General features: G+C 42.8%; 1 protein-coding gene across 1 annotated transcript in view; it reads right to left on the bottom strand.

Annotated features, from left to right (window-relative positions):
• Positions 1-20,005, bottom strand: part of LOC137369253 (fibrillin-2-like) — a 496,406-nt gene that overhangs the window by 322,355 nt on the left and 154,046 nt on the right. Inside the window, exon 7 of the mRNA XM_068030179.1 lies at positions 18,950-19,075. Coding sequence (XP_067886280.1) covers positions 18,950-19,075 — 126 coding nt within the window. The remainder of the gene's footprint in view (positions 1-18,949; positions 19,076-20,005) is intronic.

The raw sequence follows: 20,005 nt of genomic DNA, 5'->3' as shown, positions 1-20,005 counted from the left end.
AGGGGACAGCATAAGGGAAAATATGAAAGGATTAGAAGAGAAATCAACAAAACAAGAGGACAAAGAGGAAATATGAAATTAAGTATCAAGCAATATAAAACAAAATAGTAAAATATTTTACAGGCTCACAAATAAAAAAGGAAAGTCTGGATGGGAATAAAGCCACTTAATGATGGGCAGGATAATATCACAGACACTGATTAAGAAATGGCAGAAATATTAAATAAGTACTGTGCTACAGTATTTACCAGGGAAACAGGACAGGTAGACATGAAATCAGATAATGAGATTAGAAATGAGATAACTGCATTTCAAATAAAAAGGAGGTGAAATATTAAATAAACTAATCAAACTTAAAGAGGATAAAACCCCTGTCCGGACGGCAGAGACATTACTACACATTTTTAATAATTCGTCAGAGAAAGGTGTAATGCCAGAAGCTTGGCAGATAGCTAATGTTATACTTATATTTAAGAAGAGAGATAGAATGTGTCCAGGGTATCATAGACCAGTCAGTGTAACATCGGTGGTGGGAAAAATAATGGAATTCCTACTAAAGGAGAGAATAGAAAAAACATCTAAAAGCCAAAAATGAATCAGGCCAAAGAATAAGGAGTCAAGGGACAAGTGACAGAATGGTTTGCTAGCTGGCTTCAAAACAGAAAGCAGACAGTAGGAGTAAAGGATAGTTATTCAGAGTGGCAGAAGGTGGAAAGTGGTGTTTCTCAAGGATCAGTGCTGTTCACAATTTATATTAACAATTTAGACGTCAGAATCAAAAATACAATTTCTAAATTTGTAGATGACACCACATTGTGGTGGATAGCCAATATTGAGGAGGATGCAACAACTTAAAAGATGCTGTTAATAAACTTGCAGAATCAGCATATAATTGGCAAATGCATTTCAACGTAAATAAATGTGAGGCATTATATCTTGTCAAGAAAAATAAGGAGGTTGCATATTACATAGAAAATAAGAATCTAAATTGGGTAGAGGAATGAAGGGATCTGGGAGCACAAATACACACATCACTAAAAGTGGCGACACAGGTTAACAAGGCCATAAAAAAGCAAACCAAGCACAAGGGTTTATTTCTGGAGGGGTATGATTGAAAAATAACAAAGTAATGCTAAACTTGTATCGAACCTTGGTTAGACCACACCTGGAGTATGGCTTAGAATAATGGCCATTATAATATAAGAAAAGATATAGAGGCACTGGAGAGGGTGCTAAAAGGAGTCACAAGGATGACACCAGAAATACCTGTGAAAAGAGAAGGCTGAGCGGTGACCTAACAGAGGTCTTTAAAATTATGAAAGGTTTTGATAGGGAGAGAATGTTTCCACTTGTGGGGAAGAGTAAAACTAGAGGCCATAAATATAAGACTGTCACCAAGAGATCAAATAGGAAATTCAGAAGAAACCTCTTTACCTAGATTGTGGTGAAAATGTGGAAGTCGCTACCACAGGGAGCGGAATAGAGGGTTATGATGATAGAGTCAGTTGAGGAAAGAAGGGAGGAGGCTTGAGTGGAACATAAACATCACCATGGACTAGTTGAGCCAAATGGCCTGCTTCTGTGCTCTATATCCTAAGTTATCTTATGTAATATAAATACAAGTGGTTGTTATCGTGCAACAAATATCCTTACCATGGCCAGAATTTTATGCTACCCCCAACGAGCTGGATGGTGGCAGGGTGGGGGTGGCATAAAATGGAGCAGGAGGCTCCAGGAGGTCTTCTCGACCCGCTCCTGCTTCCGCCCCATTTTACGTAGGGCCGGGGGTGGGGGGGGGGGGGGGCTGGGCAGCCCGCCCCAGGCCAATCAAGGTTGCCAATTAATGGCCACTTAAGGGCCTTTGCCCGCCTCCATGTGGATTTTACGCATGGCAAGCTGGCGTCCTGGAGCCGGGAAAGGCCGCCCAGGAAAAGCTGGCGGCCTCTTAGCGCACTGGAGAGGGGACCCTGACAATCGGACACCGGGTTCCCAATTGAGGGCTGCCCCCACTTCCCCAACCACCCCCAGGACCTAAGACACCCCCTTCCCCCCAAACGACTAACCTTGCCTCGCTGGGGCCCGACCAATTCCCCCCGGCGAAGCAACCCAAACTTACCTGGACTCCTGGCTCCATGTCCTCGGCTGGGTTGCAGTCCCAGCAGTGGCCACCGCTCCCAGTGGCGCTGCTGGGACTAAGAGCTGCCTGCCCACTGATTGGCTGGCAGCTCAATGAGGCAGGACTTCCTCCCTCAAGTGGGTGGAAGTCCCGCCTCTGAACACTTAAAGCCCGGGGGACACATAAAATGCGGGACCGATCCCCAGGCTAGGCGGAAGCGTGTTCGCCACCGACTTTTACAGCGATGGCCAGCTCCCGTCCGCCAAACGTAAAATCCAGCCCTACGTGTAGAATTGTTGGTAGAAATGCTAGTAGGAACACAAACACACAGTCATAGCATTAGCAGCCAATATTCCTTCCAATTTTTCTTTGTTGTGCAAGGCCTGTTTAGTGCACTGCGCACTAAATGCAAGATTGCTGCGTAGCTGCATATGTGCGCGTCTTAGCAGGAAGAATGGTAGCCTTAATCTATAACCTGTACTCATTTCACTTTGTTGCTTTCTACATTGTAATATATGGCCTTTGACATTGTTTGCAACTGAATGTTTTGGCTGGTGATGCAGTGAATTGATATGCTACTTGGTGTTTATTTGAACTGTCTCTATATATCTCAATGTGCAGGATGGGGAAGATTTTATTATGCCATGACAAAATAATTCTTCAGAATGCAGCCAGGAAATAATTAGCTACAACTTATTGAGACCTTCGATACTAAATATATATATCGGTGCCTCAAATGCACTAACTACATTCAAACTTCAAAGAAACATAGCCAATAAAGGTAACATAGTATAAAGTAATGTACACTTAAACTATTTCATCCTTTCTCTATTTCCATATGAAAGCAGCTAAACCACATTTAAAAGGAGGCAAGACATTAATTCCAGGTCCATGAAAGGCAGATCACGCCAAACAACTTTTTTGAAGTTCTTTGAAGACTTGAGAGAGTTGATGGATGAAGGTAATCGCATAGCAGTTATATTTATCTCTATTTTTAGAATGTATTTGATGTGACCTGTGGTTAAAATGAAAGCTTTTGGTCTTGTCTGAACAATAGGAGGCAAAGGGCAGTGATCAACCATTGTAATTCTAATTGGATAATTGTGACCAGCAGAGTTCACCATGGTTCAGTGCCCAGACGTCTGTAGTTCAAAATGCTCAAAAATTATCCTGATGAATGTCATAAAAATGCAACATACATGAGTGACAGCCAGCTGTATGGACAAGCACAATGAGAGCAGTGGAATAGGTCTTTGGTGCAAAACAGATGACAGTGAATCGACAGTCCATTTTACACCCCTTACTCAATGGAAAAGAAAATCAGGGATTTTTAAAAATGGACTACCAGTCCAACATTACCTGTTTTACACTATCACTTAAGGCCAATTTTGCTCACAATCTACCTCCAGTTATCCACAGTGTCCTGGCCAATATGTATCCCTCAATCAACATCACCAAAGAACAAATTATCTAGTCGTTATCCCTTTGCTGTTTGTGGGAGTTTGCTGTGTGCAAATTGGCTGCTGCATCTCCCACATTACAACAGTGACTGCACTTCAAAAGAACTTAATTGGCTGTAAAGCGCTTTGAGACATCCGGTGGGTGTGAAAAACACTTTATAAATGTATTTATTTTCTTTACAACTTTTTGCAGAAAGAAATAAAAGTAAATGACGCTGGAGAGATTTAGCAACAGGTTAGGCATATTTAAACTTCTCATCCTTGTGTTCAAATCCCAGTTTGGCTTCACCATGGGCTGAACTTTACTGATCCGCCGACATTGAGTTTTGTGGCGGGGGGGCTGGAAAATGCATCCATGAGAGGGCTGCCACGCACACCGACGCCGGGAGGGCCCAGCCTGATATTACCGGCGGCAACGAGGCCCTGTGGCAGCCCCTGCTGCTCGGCGATGGGACCCCAATTTGAATATTTAAATCAATTAAAATGTTTGATTTAATTAAGCTCACATTGCTGCTTGATGTCCCGCTGCGATCTTCGGTCCTGCGGCTGGCACTTCCGCACCTTCAGATCCCTGTCCGAGGAAATGAGGTGCAACACTGGTGGGGGAGTGGAGTAGGGGGAAGGGGGGGAAGGTATGTTTATCAGTGTGGGTGGTGGGGGGGAACGGGATCAAATTAACATCATGGGTGTAGGGGATGGTGGGAAGGCTTGTAGTTGAACGTTTGTGCAGTTTGGGGGGTGGGGGGGGGGGGAAGGTCAGATGGTAAAGTTAAGTGTTTTTGGGAGCAAAAGGCAAATAATTAATTTAATTGTTATTGGGAGGTGTGGAAGAGGGGCAAAAGAGGTGTATTTATTTATTTTAATTCAATTTGCTGTTAAATATTTAAATTAGCCGGTAGGGCTGACAGCCCTTAAATTACGTCAGCGCCTGCACACAGGCAGCTGACGCCATTGCCAATGACGGACAGCTCGCCCTCTCCATGTGATCGGGGGGGGGCGGGTGGGGAGAGCAGCCCGCCCTGGGGATGCAAATGAGCTGCAGCACAGAAGACTGTGGCGGCTGTAAGGTGTGCGGCCCGCGCGGGCGTGCTGCCGTTTTTTCATCTTGCCGCCGATCTTGGCAGCGAGATTATAAAATTCAACCCCTTATCTCTGTAACCTCCTCCAGCCCTACCACCCTCCAGATTTCTGCGCTCCTCCAATTCTGACTTCTTGTGCCTCTTGGATTTCTTTCACCCACCATTGGCAGTTGTACCTTCAGTTGTGTAGTCCTAATCTCTGGAATTCCTCTCCGCCTCTCTCTCTCTCCTGTAAGACACTCCTTAAAACCCACCTCTTTGAACAAGTTTTTGTTTACCTGTCCTAATATCGCCTATGTGGTTCAGTGTCAAATGTTATCTGACAACAATCCTGTGAAGCACCTTGGGATGTTTTATGATGTCAAAGGCAATATATAAACACAAGTTGCAAGGAGATTCAGAGGTGTGGGCTCCTAAGAAAGAATGAGCTAGAGTAGGAGGCTAAACAATGACATTTTGGAATAGATTTTGCCACTCCTGCTTCTCCTGGCCACACAAAGTTGAAAAAAAAATCTTGTTTAAGCCTCTTCTGGCCCTGGATACCAGTCACCTAGTTACAAAGCTATGGCAGTTTCCTGCTCAGGCTGCTGAATTAAAATTCCAGTCATTAGGACCCAATATTCATATGTATAAAAGGACCTCATGGCTTTCGATAGGTGTGCTGATCACCTAACTTATAAGACCAGGTTAAAATTGGTCCCCTCATCTCCCAGCGGCTTCCGGGCAGGTAAGTAACCTGGACAAATTCAACTACCCACTCGCCTACTTTCTAATGAGCAGGTAGGTTTAAAATGACCTCCACTGTTCACATTCCATCATATGATTTTTATCATCCAAAATTATTCCCAGTTCAAAGATTCCCTTAATGTTTTGGCAATAGTTAATTGGACCCAAAATGTTTTCCCATCGTACAAACAATTAAGCTGCCTCGAGCAGAGCAAGCAGATAAGAGCCCACCTTACTTGAAGATAACTCAGGTTTTTAATTTTACCTTTGTTCAGAATCACTTTGTTCTCCAGATAACAACCAACTATCAAAGTGATTTCTCCTTGAACACTTGAAGTGTGGAGTTTCTCTTTACCAGCATGGTTGGTTGGCATCCTTCCATCTACAAAAGATGATGGGCACGCAGCAAACAATCCATTTAGGTGGGGTGTCTTCCCTCAGTGCACCTCTGTTGACGCTATGAAGGCCAATCCTTGACAGGCAGGTTCTGCCACAAGTGCCACACATGAAGCTGCTAAGTGATGCTGTGAGTTGTTGTTTTTGACATTGGAGCCTATTGCCAAGCTGCTGTAGCAACTGGTCACCACTGTAGTGCACACCAGTCGACAGATGTGCCACCATTTCCCTCTTTTGCCAGCTAGTGACTCCAGGTGCAATAGTTAATATTTAAGGCCTTCGTGTCATGCTTGCATGCATCCTTAAAGTGGAACTTTGGGCGCCCCACTGGTCATCTGGTCCTGGCTACCTCACCAAACAGAAGGTCCTTGGGTATGCGACTGTCTTCCATCCTGCGGACGTTTCCGATCCACCGAAGACTCCTCTGTTTGATTAGTGCCAACACACTTCAGAGCTCTGCCTTTGAGAGGATTGCCAGATTTGTGATTTTGTCCTGCCAGGATATACCCATAATGTGCCGCAGACAGTGAAGCTGGAAATTATTGATCTTCTTTTCCTGGTAACTGTAAGTCGCCCATGTTTCACAGCCATACAGCAAGGCGCTGAGAACATAGGCCTTATAAACCACCAGCAAGGTTCTAAGGGTCAGCTTCGTGTTATCCCATGCGCGTCTCACAAGTCGGCCAATGGTGGTAGCTGCTTTCCCCATGTGTTATTGAACTCAGCATCAAGGGACAGATTGTCTGTCACTGTGGACTCAAAGAAGCAGAATTTGCTAACTACTTCCAGTGTGGTGTTATTTCGTGAAATCAGGGGCAGAGATGCATCACCTTGTCCCATGACCACTGTTTGCTTGAAGCTTATAGTTAAGAAGAACAAGTTACAGGCATGGGAGAGACAGTCCATGAGTTTTAGTAGCTGAGTTTCCGTGTAAGCGACTAGCCCAGCATCATCAACAGAGAAGAATTCTTTGATCAGGACATGATGTGTTTTTGTCTTCGCTTTCAGCCTTGATAGATTGTAGAGCTTGCTGTCTGACCTCGTGTGCAAGTAGAGTCCTTCCATATCAGCAGGAAAGGCAAAGGTCAGGGGCATGGAGAAGAAGATGCCAAATAGAGTGGGGCTAGGATAGAACCCTGTTTCACTCCATTCTTCATTCCAAAGATGTCAGAAGTGGAGCCCATCAAACATACTGATTTCATAATGAAAGCTTTCAGATTTGACTTAAATGGGACAAAACACTTTTCTGCCTGTTAATTTAGCTCTCTCTCAATGTTCAAAGTGTTACTGAAACCTTAAAGTGTGATAAACAGGATCTCTCCTGATGGATCAATGGATAACAACATTACAGAATGTGTTACTGAGACATACAGCCAGGGATTGTATCAGGTTTAATCTGGATGAAGTTAGTTCACTTTAGCCACACAGAGGTGAGGACACTACAATAGGCCTCAGTATCACAGAAGTTTCCACCAGAAATGACATTGGGTACACAATATCGGCATAAATACCAATGGGCACATTATAATTAGGCATGAACAGCTTTCAGCATTGCTATGGGCAGTGGATGGGCAGGGTGGGGGGGGGGCGGATTAAAATTTAGCAGTCTGAAAAAAACCTTACAATCAGGGTAAGACATTTCACACTAAAGCATTTTTCAAAAATAAGGTATAAAAACAAATTTGTAGTTGGCCTCTGCCCCAAGATTGCATCAGGTGCCAAGACTTTCCATTGCCAATCTATGACTGGTTCCAGTGGGCTCTATGGTGGAGACTGGGAAATCCACCAAAAGTGTACAAAATAGCCTGAATGTGACAAACGAGCTAGGCCAATGCACATCTTGGTGACAGGCCAAGCTCCAGCCAGGACTGAGTTGAACCAGCATTGCACAAAAAACAGAAAATCCTGCCTGATGTCTAGTATATCACAAGAAAAGTGGGAACCTGAGTAAGGTAATGTAGGGCTTCCATGGAATAATACCAAAGAATGAATTACTCTTCTTGAGAGGCAGTGAATATTGGGGAGTATAGTGTTACAAAGTCCTTCAAACTGAGGGGGCGATATATACAATCACATCACTGGCAAGGCCTCAACATCATGCCACTAAACTTTCGAATTTTCTTCTTAAAGCTCTCTGCCTTACTCCATTTTTCAGCACTTTCAAAGTCTCAAATCAAAATTTATCTCTGCAACTGCACCTGCACCTGCAGTCATTTCATCGAACTCTTGCTCCGTGTCCGTTCAATCTTCCTTCCTTCACCCACAAACACCTTGTGGTATTTTCCTAAGCTAAATGTTAAATGCGAGTTGTTGTGATATCCCACCTCCGCCTAGTAATGATTCAAAGCATGAAACATGATCATCATGGGCATCATTCGCCACACAGGCAGAACACGTCTTTTATTCTTTTTTTTAATTCATTCATGGGATGTGGGCATTACTGGCTATGCCAGCATTTATTGCCCATTCCTAATTGCCCTTGAGAAGGTGGTGGTGAGCTCCCTTCTTGAACCGCTGCAGTCCATGTGGGGTAGGTATACCCACAGTGCTGTTAGGAAGGGAGTTCCAGGATTTTGACCCAGCGATAGTGAAGGAACGGCGATATAGTTCCAAGTCAGGATGGTGTGTGACTTGGAGGGGTACTTGCAGGTGGTGGTTTTCCCCTGCATCTGCTGCCCTTGTCCTTCGAGGTGGTAGAGGTCACGGGTTTGGAAGGTGCTGTCTAAGGAGCATTGGTGCGTTGCTGCAGTGCATCTTGTAGATGGTACACACTGCTGCCACTGTGCGTCGGTGGTGGAGGGAGTGAATGTTTGTGGATGGTGTGCCAATCAAGCGAGCTGCTTTGTCCTGGATGCTGTCGAGCTTCTTGAGTGTTGTTGGAGCTGCACCCATCCAGGCAAGTGGAGAGTATCCATCCCACTCCTGACTTGTGCCTTGTAGATGGTGGACAGGCTTTGGGGAGTCAGGAGGTGAGTTACTCGCCACAGGATTCCTAGCCTCTGACCTGCTCTTGTAGCCACGGTATTTATATGGCTACTCCAGTTCAGTTTCTGGTCAATGGTAGCCCCTAGGATGTTGATAGTGGGGGATTCAGCAATGGTAATGCCATTGAATGTCAAGGGGAGATGGTTAGAGTCTCTCTTGTTTGAGATGGTCATTGCCTGGCACTTGTGTGGTGCAAATGTTACTTGCCACTTCTCAGCCCAAGCCTGGATATTGTCCAAGTCTTGCTGTATTTCTACACGGACTGCTTCAGTATTTTAGGAGTTGCAAATGGTGCTGAACATTGTGCAATCATCTGCGAACATCCCCACTTCTGACCTTCTGATTGAAGGAAGGTCATTGATGAAGCAGCTGAAGATGGTTGGGCCTAGGACATTACCCTGATGAACTCCTGCAGTGATGTCCTGGAGCTCAGATGATTGACCTCGAACAACCACAGCCATCTTCCTTTGCACCAGGTATGATTCTAACCAGCAGAGGGTTTTCCCCCTAATTCCCATTGACTCCAGTTTTGCTAGGGCTCCTTGATGTCATACTCGGTCAAATGCTGCCTTGATGTCAAGGGCAGTCACTCTCACCTCACCTCTTGAGTTCAGCTCTTTTGTCTATGTTTGAACCAAGGCTGTAATGAGGTCAGGAGCTGAGTGGGCCTGTCGGTATCCAAACTGGGTATCACTGAGCAGGTTATTGCGAAGCAAGTGCTGCTTGTTGGCACTGTTGATGACATCTTCCATCACTTTTCTGATGATAGAGAGTATACTGATGGGACAGTAATTGGCTGGGTTGGACTTGTCCTGCTTTTTGTGTACAGGACATACCTGAGCAATTTTTCACATTGCCGGGTAGATGCCAGTGTTGTAGCTATACTGGAACAGTTTGGCTAGGGGTGCAGCAAGTTCTGGAGCACAGGTCTTCAATACTATTGCCGGAATATTGTCAGGACCCATAGCCTTTGCAGTATCCAGTGCCTTCAGTCGTTTCTTGATATCATGTGGAGTGAATCGAATTGGCTGAAGTCTGGCATCTGTAATGCTGGGGACTTCAGGAGGGGGCGAGATGGATCATCAACTCTGGCTGAAGATTGTTGCAAATGCTTCTGCCTTATCTTTCGCAGTGATGTGCTGGGCTCCCCCATCATTGAGGATGATTATGGAAATTATGTACAAGATTTGTAACTTGGATCTATGACCTCACTTGAAAAGTTTGTCACAAGTTTTCTTGCAGATTGATTTGTCTATTAGCATTATTTGAATTGTAGTGCAATTTTTAATTTGTCAGGTGTACAGCTTGAGAGGTTAGAATTGGTCAGACTCAACCTATAGTATATAATTCCCACTCATTGTCTTCAAAATGCTACAAATTGTCAGTAAAGTCAAAGGTCCGTGTAATCATACTGCTGCATTCATTTACAAAGCACTAAAAATGTCTATTTTGTCAATGATTTAATTTTACTTGAAGGTATGGAAACCTAGATATTTTAACTTCTAATCTTTCCCTTTAACCATTTAGTCACCTATTTCCCTCAGTGATAAAGATCCAAAGGCTCAAAAAGCCACATCAAGAAAACCTTTGATATGGATGTGTAGAGAAAAGTACTTCAATTATTTATTCAAAACAAAAGTATCATCTCACGTTAAGCCGAGTTCCAAATTCCCAAGCTCACCATGTTTTCTCAGCTATATAGAACAAAAAGGGCTTAAATTCAATCCCAGGCCAATACTGAATTAGCTATTCTCAGTCAAGTTACAAAGAACAAAGAACAAAGAAAATTACAGCACAGGAACAGGCCCTTCGGCCCTCCAAGCCTGCGCCGATCCAGATCCTCTATCTAAACATGTCGCCTATTTTCTAAGGGTCTGTATCTCTTTTCTTCCTGCCCATTCATGTATCTGTCTAGATACATCTTAAAAGACGCCATCGTGCCCGCATCTACCACCTCCGCTGGCAACGCGTTCCAGGCACCCACCACCCTCTGTGTAAAGAACTTTCCACGCATATCCCCTCTAAACTTTTCCCCTTTCACTTTGAACTCGTGTCCTCTAGTAATTGAATCCCCCACTCTGGGAAAAAGCCTCTTGCTATCCACTCTGTCTATACCTCTCATGATTTTGTACACCTCAATCAGGTCCCCCCTCAACCTTCGTCTTTCTAATGAAAATAATCCTAATCTACTCAACCTCTCTTCATAGCTAGCACCCTCCATACCAGGCAACATCCTGGTGAACCTCCTCTGCACCCTCTCCAAAGCATCCACATCCTTTTGGTAATGTGGCGACCAGAACTGCACGCAGTATTCCAAATGTGGCCGAACCAAAGTCTTATACAACTGTAACATGACCTGCCAACTCTTGTACTCAATACCCCGTCCGATGAAGGAAAGCATGCCGTATGCCTTCTTGACCACTCTATTGACCTGCGTTGCCACCTTCAGGGAACAGTGGACCTGAACACCCAAATCTCTCTGGACATCAATTTTCCCCAGGACTTTTCCATTTACTGTATAGTTCACTCTTGAATTGGATCTTCCAAAATGCATCACCTCGCATTTGCCCTGATTGAACTCCATCTGCCATTTCTCTGCCCAACTCTCCAATCTATCTATATTCTGCTGTATTCTCTGACAGTCCCCTTCACTATCTGCCACTCCACCAATCGTCTGCAAACTTGCTAATCAGTCCACCTGTACTTTCCTCCAAATCATTAATGTATATCACAAACAACAGTGGTCCCAGCACAGATCCCTGTGGAACACCACTGATCACACATCTCCATTTAGAGAAACTCCCTTCTACTGCTACTCTCTGCCTCCTGTTGCCCAGCCAGTTCTTTATCCATCTAGCTAGTACACCTTGGACCCCATGCGCCTTCACTTTCTCCATCAGCCTGCCATGGGGAACCTTATCAAACGCCTTACTGAAGTCCATGTATATGACATCGACAGCCCTTCCCTCATCAATCAACTTTGTCACTTCCTCAAAGAATTAAGTTGGTGGTAGTGGTGGTATAAAAGAATCTCAAAGACTCCAGTTAGACAGAGGAAAATGAATCAGATTTCCAATTCTTCATCATTATCCAGTGACCCCTACTGGAAGTACACAGGCACGAGGACAGGATCTGGCACAATTGTCATGTACCCTGTAATATCTGTTGTTCAGTCTCACATACGCCTTTGAGAGAAATGGAGGTTGTGTCTAGTGCTCATATGGGTGTAAATCGGGAGCATTAAGGCCCAATTTTGGTGGCCAACATCCTGTGTAAGGATGCTTCAAAGTTATACAACCTGAAATTGGGCTGGACAATTTTTCAGTCAACTTTGGTGTCTTTTTGAAACAGACATTAAGCCACTTGTGACTGTAAATGAGGGGCCTACTGTCTGTTTTGGAACCCCTCAGGAAATTGACGCATAGAGGAACAGGATCTGGAATGCTCAGCTTTAGCTGGCTTGGATGCCGAGGAATTGGTCGCTGTTGAAAAGGTGAGATTTAGTAATTACAAAAAAATTCACGGCATTCCTGATGGCCACTGTCGGATGCAATTAGCTCTTCCTCATGCTGTCTTTCCTTTCCATGGCACTCAACTGATGCCATTGCTGTTTTCATGCCCAAAATTAGGCACCGACATATTTCAACTTCACAAACTTCATACCCTTGCCATCGATTCCATCCCCCTCCCCAGCTGATTCAAATATGCTGAAATTATTTTTTGCTAAATAATAATGTTCATTTTGTAAAATGCTTCCTCTTTCACATGAGTATAAGGCCTTTATAAATTATGTTTGGGAGAGGTTTCCTCTGACAGTGCTAATGAATGGAATATCACACTAGTTTTGGCACTCAATGTTTCAAAGCAAATTCATGTCTGGTCAGAAAACTCTCTCTGCTCTATTTCAACAATGTGGTTTAACCCAAACCACAAAAGGGCAACCCACACAATGCCTGTGTGAATTGTTCCATTTTTCACACCAGTGGCCTTTCTGACTGAGCCTGCCAATATGCCAAATTATCGACAATTCTGTGTTGTGGACTCCTACCTTCTCAGAACTGGGTTAAGGCTGTCTAAACTCACTGTAGTTGGGGCCCTTACTGCTGGTAGAAAGAGAAGGCTTTCATTTCGTCATAAGTCAGAGTTAGATTCCAACCCAGGTCACTGAAGATAAAAGGCAACTGAACTACTATGCTGTCCAGTTCCTGACAATACTCTTTTTTTAAAGCTGATAATTCATTTTTCTTGAGAAGCACTTGGGCAAGCAGATTGCCTTGCCAAAGTTCTGATTTTTCCTGATGTACTGCTTGCACAGAGCACATATAAAATACTTTTCATTTCTGCTATTGCAAATGCACTTGTATGCTTAAATTTGTACAATGCAAAAATATGTGGAACCTCTGTTTTTCAAAACGAATCTTTAGGAGTAAAAAGAAAAAGAACTGAATTCTTGGACCAAGGATTTTTTATTTGGGTACTCATCAGCTTGCAATTTTCCATCTATTAATTTTAATGTGCATAAAATTAGCAGGCCAAGGCCAAGTGGGTGGGTATTTGAGAAGGCAAATGGCAGGCTAATGTTTGGGTAAAGGCATTCCTTTGATGACATCTTCGGGCAGATTTTCTTCGTCATTGCTCCAAGAAAATACTGAGTTGCCAGGTGCAGCAAAGAGTAAATGGGGACATTACATTATTACATCAAGCCTCCACCCCACAATGCTACCAAAGGATTTCCAGGACTTCCCCCAAAATAAAATAACTGGGTCTGCCCCCATGGAGTAACCATTATAATGTGAGAGAGGGGCATCCCCAACATTCTACCACACTTTCCTCTCTGCATCTGGGGAGTACCCAAACAGAAAGGCGCCTTAAGAAATCTAGTGGTTGGCTTCATTGCTGGAATCTTCAGTGTGCTGGAGGGTTTGTGGGATTCCTGGAGGCAGCCTGAAGAAACACATTATCAGGAAGGTGCCTGGGCTTAAAAAAGTCAGTAGATTCCTCCTTTCACTTCTGGTAATTGGCGAGTCAACAGTAGGAGCCCAGAGAGCAAAATCAATTTTCTTTTCTTTCCAGATGCCAACACACCCACTGTGTATTCCAGATTGTATGAAGTTCTTAAGTTAAATAAGTTGTACATAACTGTTACTACTCAAGTTTCTGGTTGCAGCTCACATATTTCTTCACCACTGGTGTGGATCAGTGTTTAATATTCATCAGAAAGACAGCAGTCTTTCAGACATACATCAACGGCAAAGTTGGTTCAGTGGGAGCACTCTTACCTCAGAGTCAAAAGGTTTGGATTTAAGCCCCACACCAGAGATTTGAACACATAATCTATGCTGACACTTCAGTGCAGGTACTAGGCATTAACTGGGGATTCACTTGTGCTCCTAGTCGATTCATGGAGACCCAAGCCACCTGAAATTTCTGTGGTCTGGAGGAGTCCGTGTTCCATATTTACACACAATGTGCAAGGTTGCAGCCCCTATTTGAATATCTGAGAGGGCTGCTCCTCAAGTTCTGGTTGCACTTCAGTCCCACGCTCCTGATCTGTGGCCACCTGGTGCGGAGGGGAGCGGACAGGTCAAGGGACCTTCTTGTGGGACTGCTCCTGGGCCTGACCAAGGTGGCCATTAATAAATCTACACAGTGGGCAGTTGAGGGGATCATACAGCCTCATTGTCTGCCTCTCTTCTGCGGCTAAATCTGTGCCTGGGTGTCCCTGGAGAGGGAGCACGCGGTGTCCACTGGTACACTTGAGGCCTTTGGCAACCAGTGGGCACCAGCGGGACTGAAGTGCATTATCACATCGGAAATGATATCTTAGTTTGATTTAGTTACGTTTCCTTTATAATTTTGTTACTGTATAGTACTGGTGTCCCTTTATTAGGGTTATCTGGTCCCCTTTACTTTGGTTGTTCAAAAGAGGTATAAATAGGAACAGACGAAAACTGGGATGTGGGTTAGTAGGTGCATGTTTGTAATGTGTATCTATGCAAATAAATGCTTATAAAAGTTTGTAAAGATTAGCTAAGGTTCCATCCTTCACCACCTGGCTCTCTGGAATAGAACATCCTGGCCAACATTTATCCCTCGACCAACAACACTAAAACAAATGATCTGATTATTTATCTCATTGCCACTTGTGGGACCTTGTGTACAAATTGTCTGCTACATTTCCCCACATTACAATGATGATTACATCTAGAAGTAATTAATTGGCTGTCAGTGCTTTGGGAAGTCCTGAGAAGCTGAGAATTAAGCTTTATAATTTTCTATGACATGCAGGTAGCAGGGCTATCCAATATTTATTCACGAAGTTTTAACTAAAACAGAGTGTGCAATCAGGCAAAGATTTTACGTATTTAGTTCCCCTTCATTGACCAAAAACCCATTTCAGCATGTGATATGTTGTCAGTGGTCATTTTCCCACGGACTCCAATTTATGATCCCTATGTAGGTGATATTACAACTGCTGAAGAAAGGATGACCTATCGTCTACTGAGGCAAGGGTGTTACATGATTAATATAGGGTAACAAATACAAGACAACCTTTGACAATGGGACATGTTTATTCTGTAAATGACCCTTGTTTGGAGAGTGCTGGCACTCACTTTACCTCAGATGGGAATGGAAATTAAGGTTCATGACACTGCACTAAAAGTTCAGTGCGGATATCCCTTTTAAATGCTGGTTGCCATGCAGAGGCACTTTTTTGTCAACAGGGTAGTTTCTTTAGGCGCCATCGTCAAAACAAGCACATATGCCACTGATTCTAGAGATATATATGTTTAACTCCAGCTAAAAAAACAAGGTTTGACATCCCAGCTGTGAAAGAGAGGATACTTAATCCAGGATCAGTTTACTGAACAAACCTATTCAACTTCAAACTAATTTTATACAAAAAAAAAAGATTATCTTGCATCCATTAAGGTTTCTTAAATGTATCTAAATATGGGTAAAGGCTTATGTGACCTTATAGTATTTTGGAGGAAGTTATGTAGCATGAGATGTTTCAAACAGCAACTGCCCTCAACCTCCACAACCGACCAAGCCCTTTTTCCTCACCCCAAAACTTGGCAACATACTTCAATTATTCAATCTTCTGGATTTATAAACACAACAGCCAAACTAAAATGTCAAGAGATAATCTTCTTTACCGAGGAATGCAAAGCCGAACCCTGTTGTGAATCTTCTATTGATAGCATTTATCCATGTATCACACCACAATGATTTCTTCAGTGGTTTGGATTTGATCGAACTTGCCATATAATCACAAAAAACACAAAACTGCCCAAATGATCAGTTTTAATTTTGTTTCTGATCACCCAGTCACAGTCTCAAACATAAGTAAGGGTGTAGACTGAAGCATAATGGGACTACAGCATAAATATGGAAGATAATAATAAAAAAAAGACTTGCATTTATATTGCGACTTTCACGACCACAGCATGTCCCAAAGTGCTTTACAGCCAATGAAGTACATTTGAATTGTAATCATTGTTGTAGGAAACTTGGCAGCCAATATGCACATAGTAAGCTCCCACGAACAGCACTGTGATAATGGATAATCTGTTTTGTGTACATTGGTCATGATTTATTAACAGATTCTCATATTTAATTTAAAAATGCCTCAGATGTTTATTGTTTGGCCTTAAGAATTAAAATCAAATTCCAATCTCCTAGAGTAACTTTAAAAATTATCACCAAATATATACTACTTATATTAAACCAGTAAGACAGGGCTAAAAGACATTAATTAATGAGAAATAAAGGTAAAAATAATTGTCACAGGTATTATTGCCTCAAATTTTAATGGGTTAACACCTCTGTTGAAATATGAAAGGGAGAAATTTGGTATGAATTAAGTGTTCATATAATAACAATAACTATAATTTCTAATCAATAGTTCAAAAACAGAGATGAGGAAGGGTAGTAAGTGTATGCAATAAACTGACAAGTGGGACAGTAACATTCAAAACATTCAAAGTACAACTGATTTGTTTTGTGTGTGTGGCGGGGGGGGGGGGGGGGGGGGAGGGGGGAATTCTCTTTTTTCCTTTAGAATTTTCTGGGTTCAGCATCATCAACTGTACCAGCTTCATTCTCTATGTACAAGCTGGTACTTTCAACAACCCAGATGTCTGGATGAATTTGTAGCATGCCAGGCTCAGAGGGCTTACTAATGCTATCATGTGTGCTCTTCTACTTCAGAAAGTAGTAGAATAACACTTACTAGACTGTGATTAGACCTTAACTGCAAAACATAAAGCAGGAATGGAATAAACAGTGCAATGATACAACATATATTTTGCTGTAGTTATGAACTTAACTATCTCAAGTAAGTAGAAACTAAGTTGTGACTGTTCCAGTAACTATGTATTCTTTCATGGCAGTTTATTTCCTTTTCCCAACATGCACATAATCTATCTGGACTGATAATCACGCTCTGAAGATTTAAGACGGACTCTCCTGAACCAGACAGGGTGAGAAATGCTTACTAAAAAGTGAGCAGGCCCAAGCAATTTTTGAAAAAAAAAACTGCCCAACATAATTTGAACCAATCCCACAAGATGTTTGTATTTGAATTGAATAACTTTGCCTAACCTACGGACATCTGGTTGAGACAAATTGATTAGTAGTTCCAACTACTGTATCAACAATAAACTAGGGAATGTTTTCTGCTCCTGATTTTTAACTCTTTAATGCACCGTGGCAACGTTAATGAAAAGCCAATGCCATGCTAAATCAGACAAAAATGCTTCACTTTTGGTGATTTTAAGTGTGTTAATGACTATGGCTGAGGAATTCCACAAAGCTGCTCCCTCTCCACTGGTGTTACTTCACCCAAAGTGTGGCAGAAATGCCGTTCAGATTAGATTAGATTAGAGATACAACACTGAAACAGGCCCTTCGGCCCACCGAGTCTGTGCCGAACATCAACCACCCATTTATACTAATCCTACACTAATCCCATATTCCTACCAAACATCCCCACCTGTCCCTACATTTCCCTACCACCTACCTATACTAGTGACAATTTATAATGGCCAATTTACCTATCAACCTGCAAGTCTTTTGGCTTGTGGGAGGAAACCGGAGCACCCGGAGAAAACCCACGCAGACACAGGGAGAACTTGCAAACTCCACACAGGCAGTACCCGGAATCGAACCCGGGTCCCTGGAGCTGTGAGGCTGCGGTGCTAACCACTGCGCCACTATGCCGCCCCCGTTAATCACGTAAACTGGGTTTCCATTGCACTTCTGGCAAAGTTACAATGGCGGAGCAATTCCAAGAAATTTCCAGGCCCATGTTAAAATAGCACAGATGGGAATTTAATGTAAACATGCTAACAACATTGTACAGAGGAATTTGAAAGCCCAATATGTTAGGTAGACTTTTTATGCAAGCCTTAAAAGACATGGAACTGACAGCTAAATTGGAGTAAAGCAAAATGGAATAGTTGAAGTGAGCTTCATACATTTCATATTAATTCAGGTAACATATGGAAAGTGCTTGAGTTTTCTACTCAGAGTTTATATCACCTGAACCCCTCAGTTACATTACCTCCCCTACCTATCCATTCTTTTATGTATGATGCATGTAAGTTCCTTTGACCATATGCATTGTCTAAACAAGTTATTTATGTAATCAGCACATTCTCACATAAGATTTTGCAAGTTATTTTCCTTCAGTCAAACATATATTGTGATATTGCACTTCTGACAGAACCATAATTTTTTATATTAGCAATTACATCCTTTAATGTAATTTCTGAACCCAATCCTCTTCAAGAATGGAACACAGCAACTTCTATGTAGGATGCTAAAAAAAAGAACATAGATAAACAACAGATGAATATATGGATCCTTTACTGAGGTCCTTCATTGCTTTTAAATCGTATGGACACTCATGACTGTCATCAACTGCACTGGATCAGAACCAACTCAGAGCTATATGTATGTATCTGCAATTCAACCCTGACCATTCATTATTCCATATAAACAAAATGAAATACAGTACAAAAGAAAAAGAATGTTTTTTCTTTCCAGTTCTGTACCTGGTAACTTTAATCACAAGGGAAAAGCTCAGTATTCAGTCACATATAAATTGCATTAAATTGATGCTACCTGCTGAACTGCAGTAATAAACAGACTACATAAAATCCCAGAGATCAGCTGCTTACCTTCACATTTCTGAGATATTTCACTCTGTTTGTAACCAGCAGGACATTTGCATTCGTAGGAGCCAACAGTGTTGATGCAGTTTCCACCTTGGCACATGCCTGGGATGGCCTGACATTCGTCAACATCTGGAAGAAAACAGCACTTCAGTTAAGTAAACTGCAAATCAGTCAGACTGCAAACATGAGCTACACCTGCCATCAGTAAAAACTGCTGCAATAAGCACATCAGCTGCGGAGTCTGAAGAAACAGAAAGAAAAATTCTTGTGTGAGATTATCAAGCTTGTTGGGTCAAAACTGCAGGATTTATCATAGGCTTTCATCTAGACAGCTTTCAGATCCAGCTCAAGCCTAAAATTAACAGAATTTTTCAAAATATAAAATAATTTATACCAAACATATTCTGCTTTCATTTTATGAGGAAATGTGCTTCATTTGTGGAAATCCCACACTGTTTATAGTAATTTCCATCAGCAAGGTTATACCTACCCCGAGCAGTGCTGTTCTAGTTTCCTCTGATATTTCAAGTGCTTCTCTGCGTGCAGAGTTATTTTAATGGCACATGTGCAGTGGCTCTTGCCTTTCAGAAGAAACCAGAAATCAATGTTTCCTCCATTGCCCACATGATCAAAGAAGAACAGTACAGCACAGGAACAGCCCATTCGGCCCTCCAAGCCTGCACCGATCTTGATGCCTGCCTAAACTAAAACCTTCTGCACTTCCGGGGACCGTATCCCTCTATTCCCATCCGATTCACGTATTTGTCAAGATGCCTCTTAAATGTCGCTATTGTACCTGCTTCCACCACCTCCCCCGGCAGCAAGTTCCAGGCACTCACCACCCTCTGTGTAAAGAACTTGCCTCGCACATCCCCTCTAAACTTTGCCCCTCTCACCTTAAACCTACGTCCCCTAGTAACTGACTCTTCCACCCTGGGAAAAAGCTTCTGACGATCCATTCTGTCCATGCCACTCATAACATTGTAAACCTCTATCATGTCGCCCCTCCACCTCCGTCGTTCCAGTGAAAACAATCCGAGTTTATCCAACCTCTCCTTA

This window comes from Heterodontus francisci, chromosome 4 (assembly GCF_036365525.1).
Source record: "Heterodontus francisci isolate sHetFra1 chromosome 4, sHetFra1.hap1, whole genome shotgun sequence".
Classification (NCBI taxonomy): Eukaryota; Metazoa; Chordata; class Chondrichthyes; order Heterodontiformes; family Heterodontidae; genus Heterodontus; species Heterodontus francisci.
Note: the sequence above shows the minus strand (reverse complement) of the source record. Positions and strands in the feature narration are given on the sequence as shown.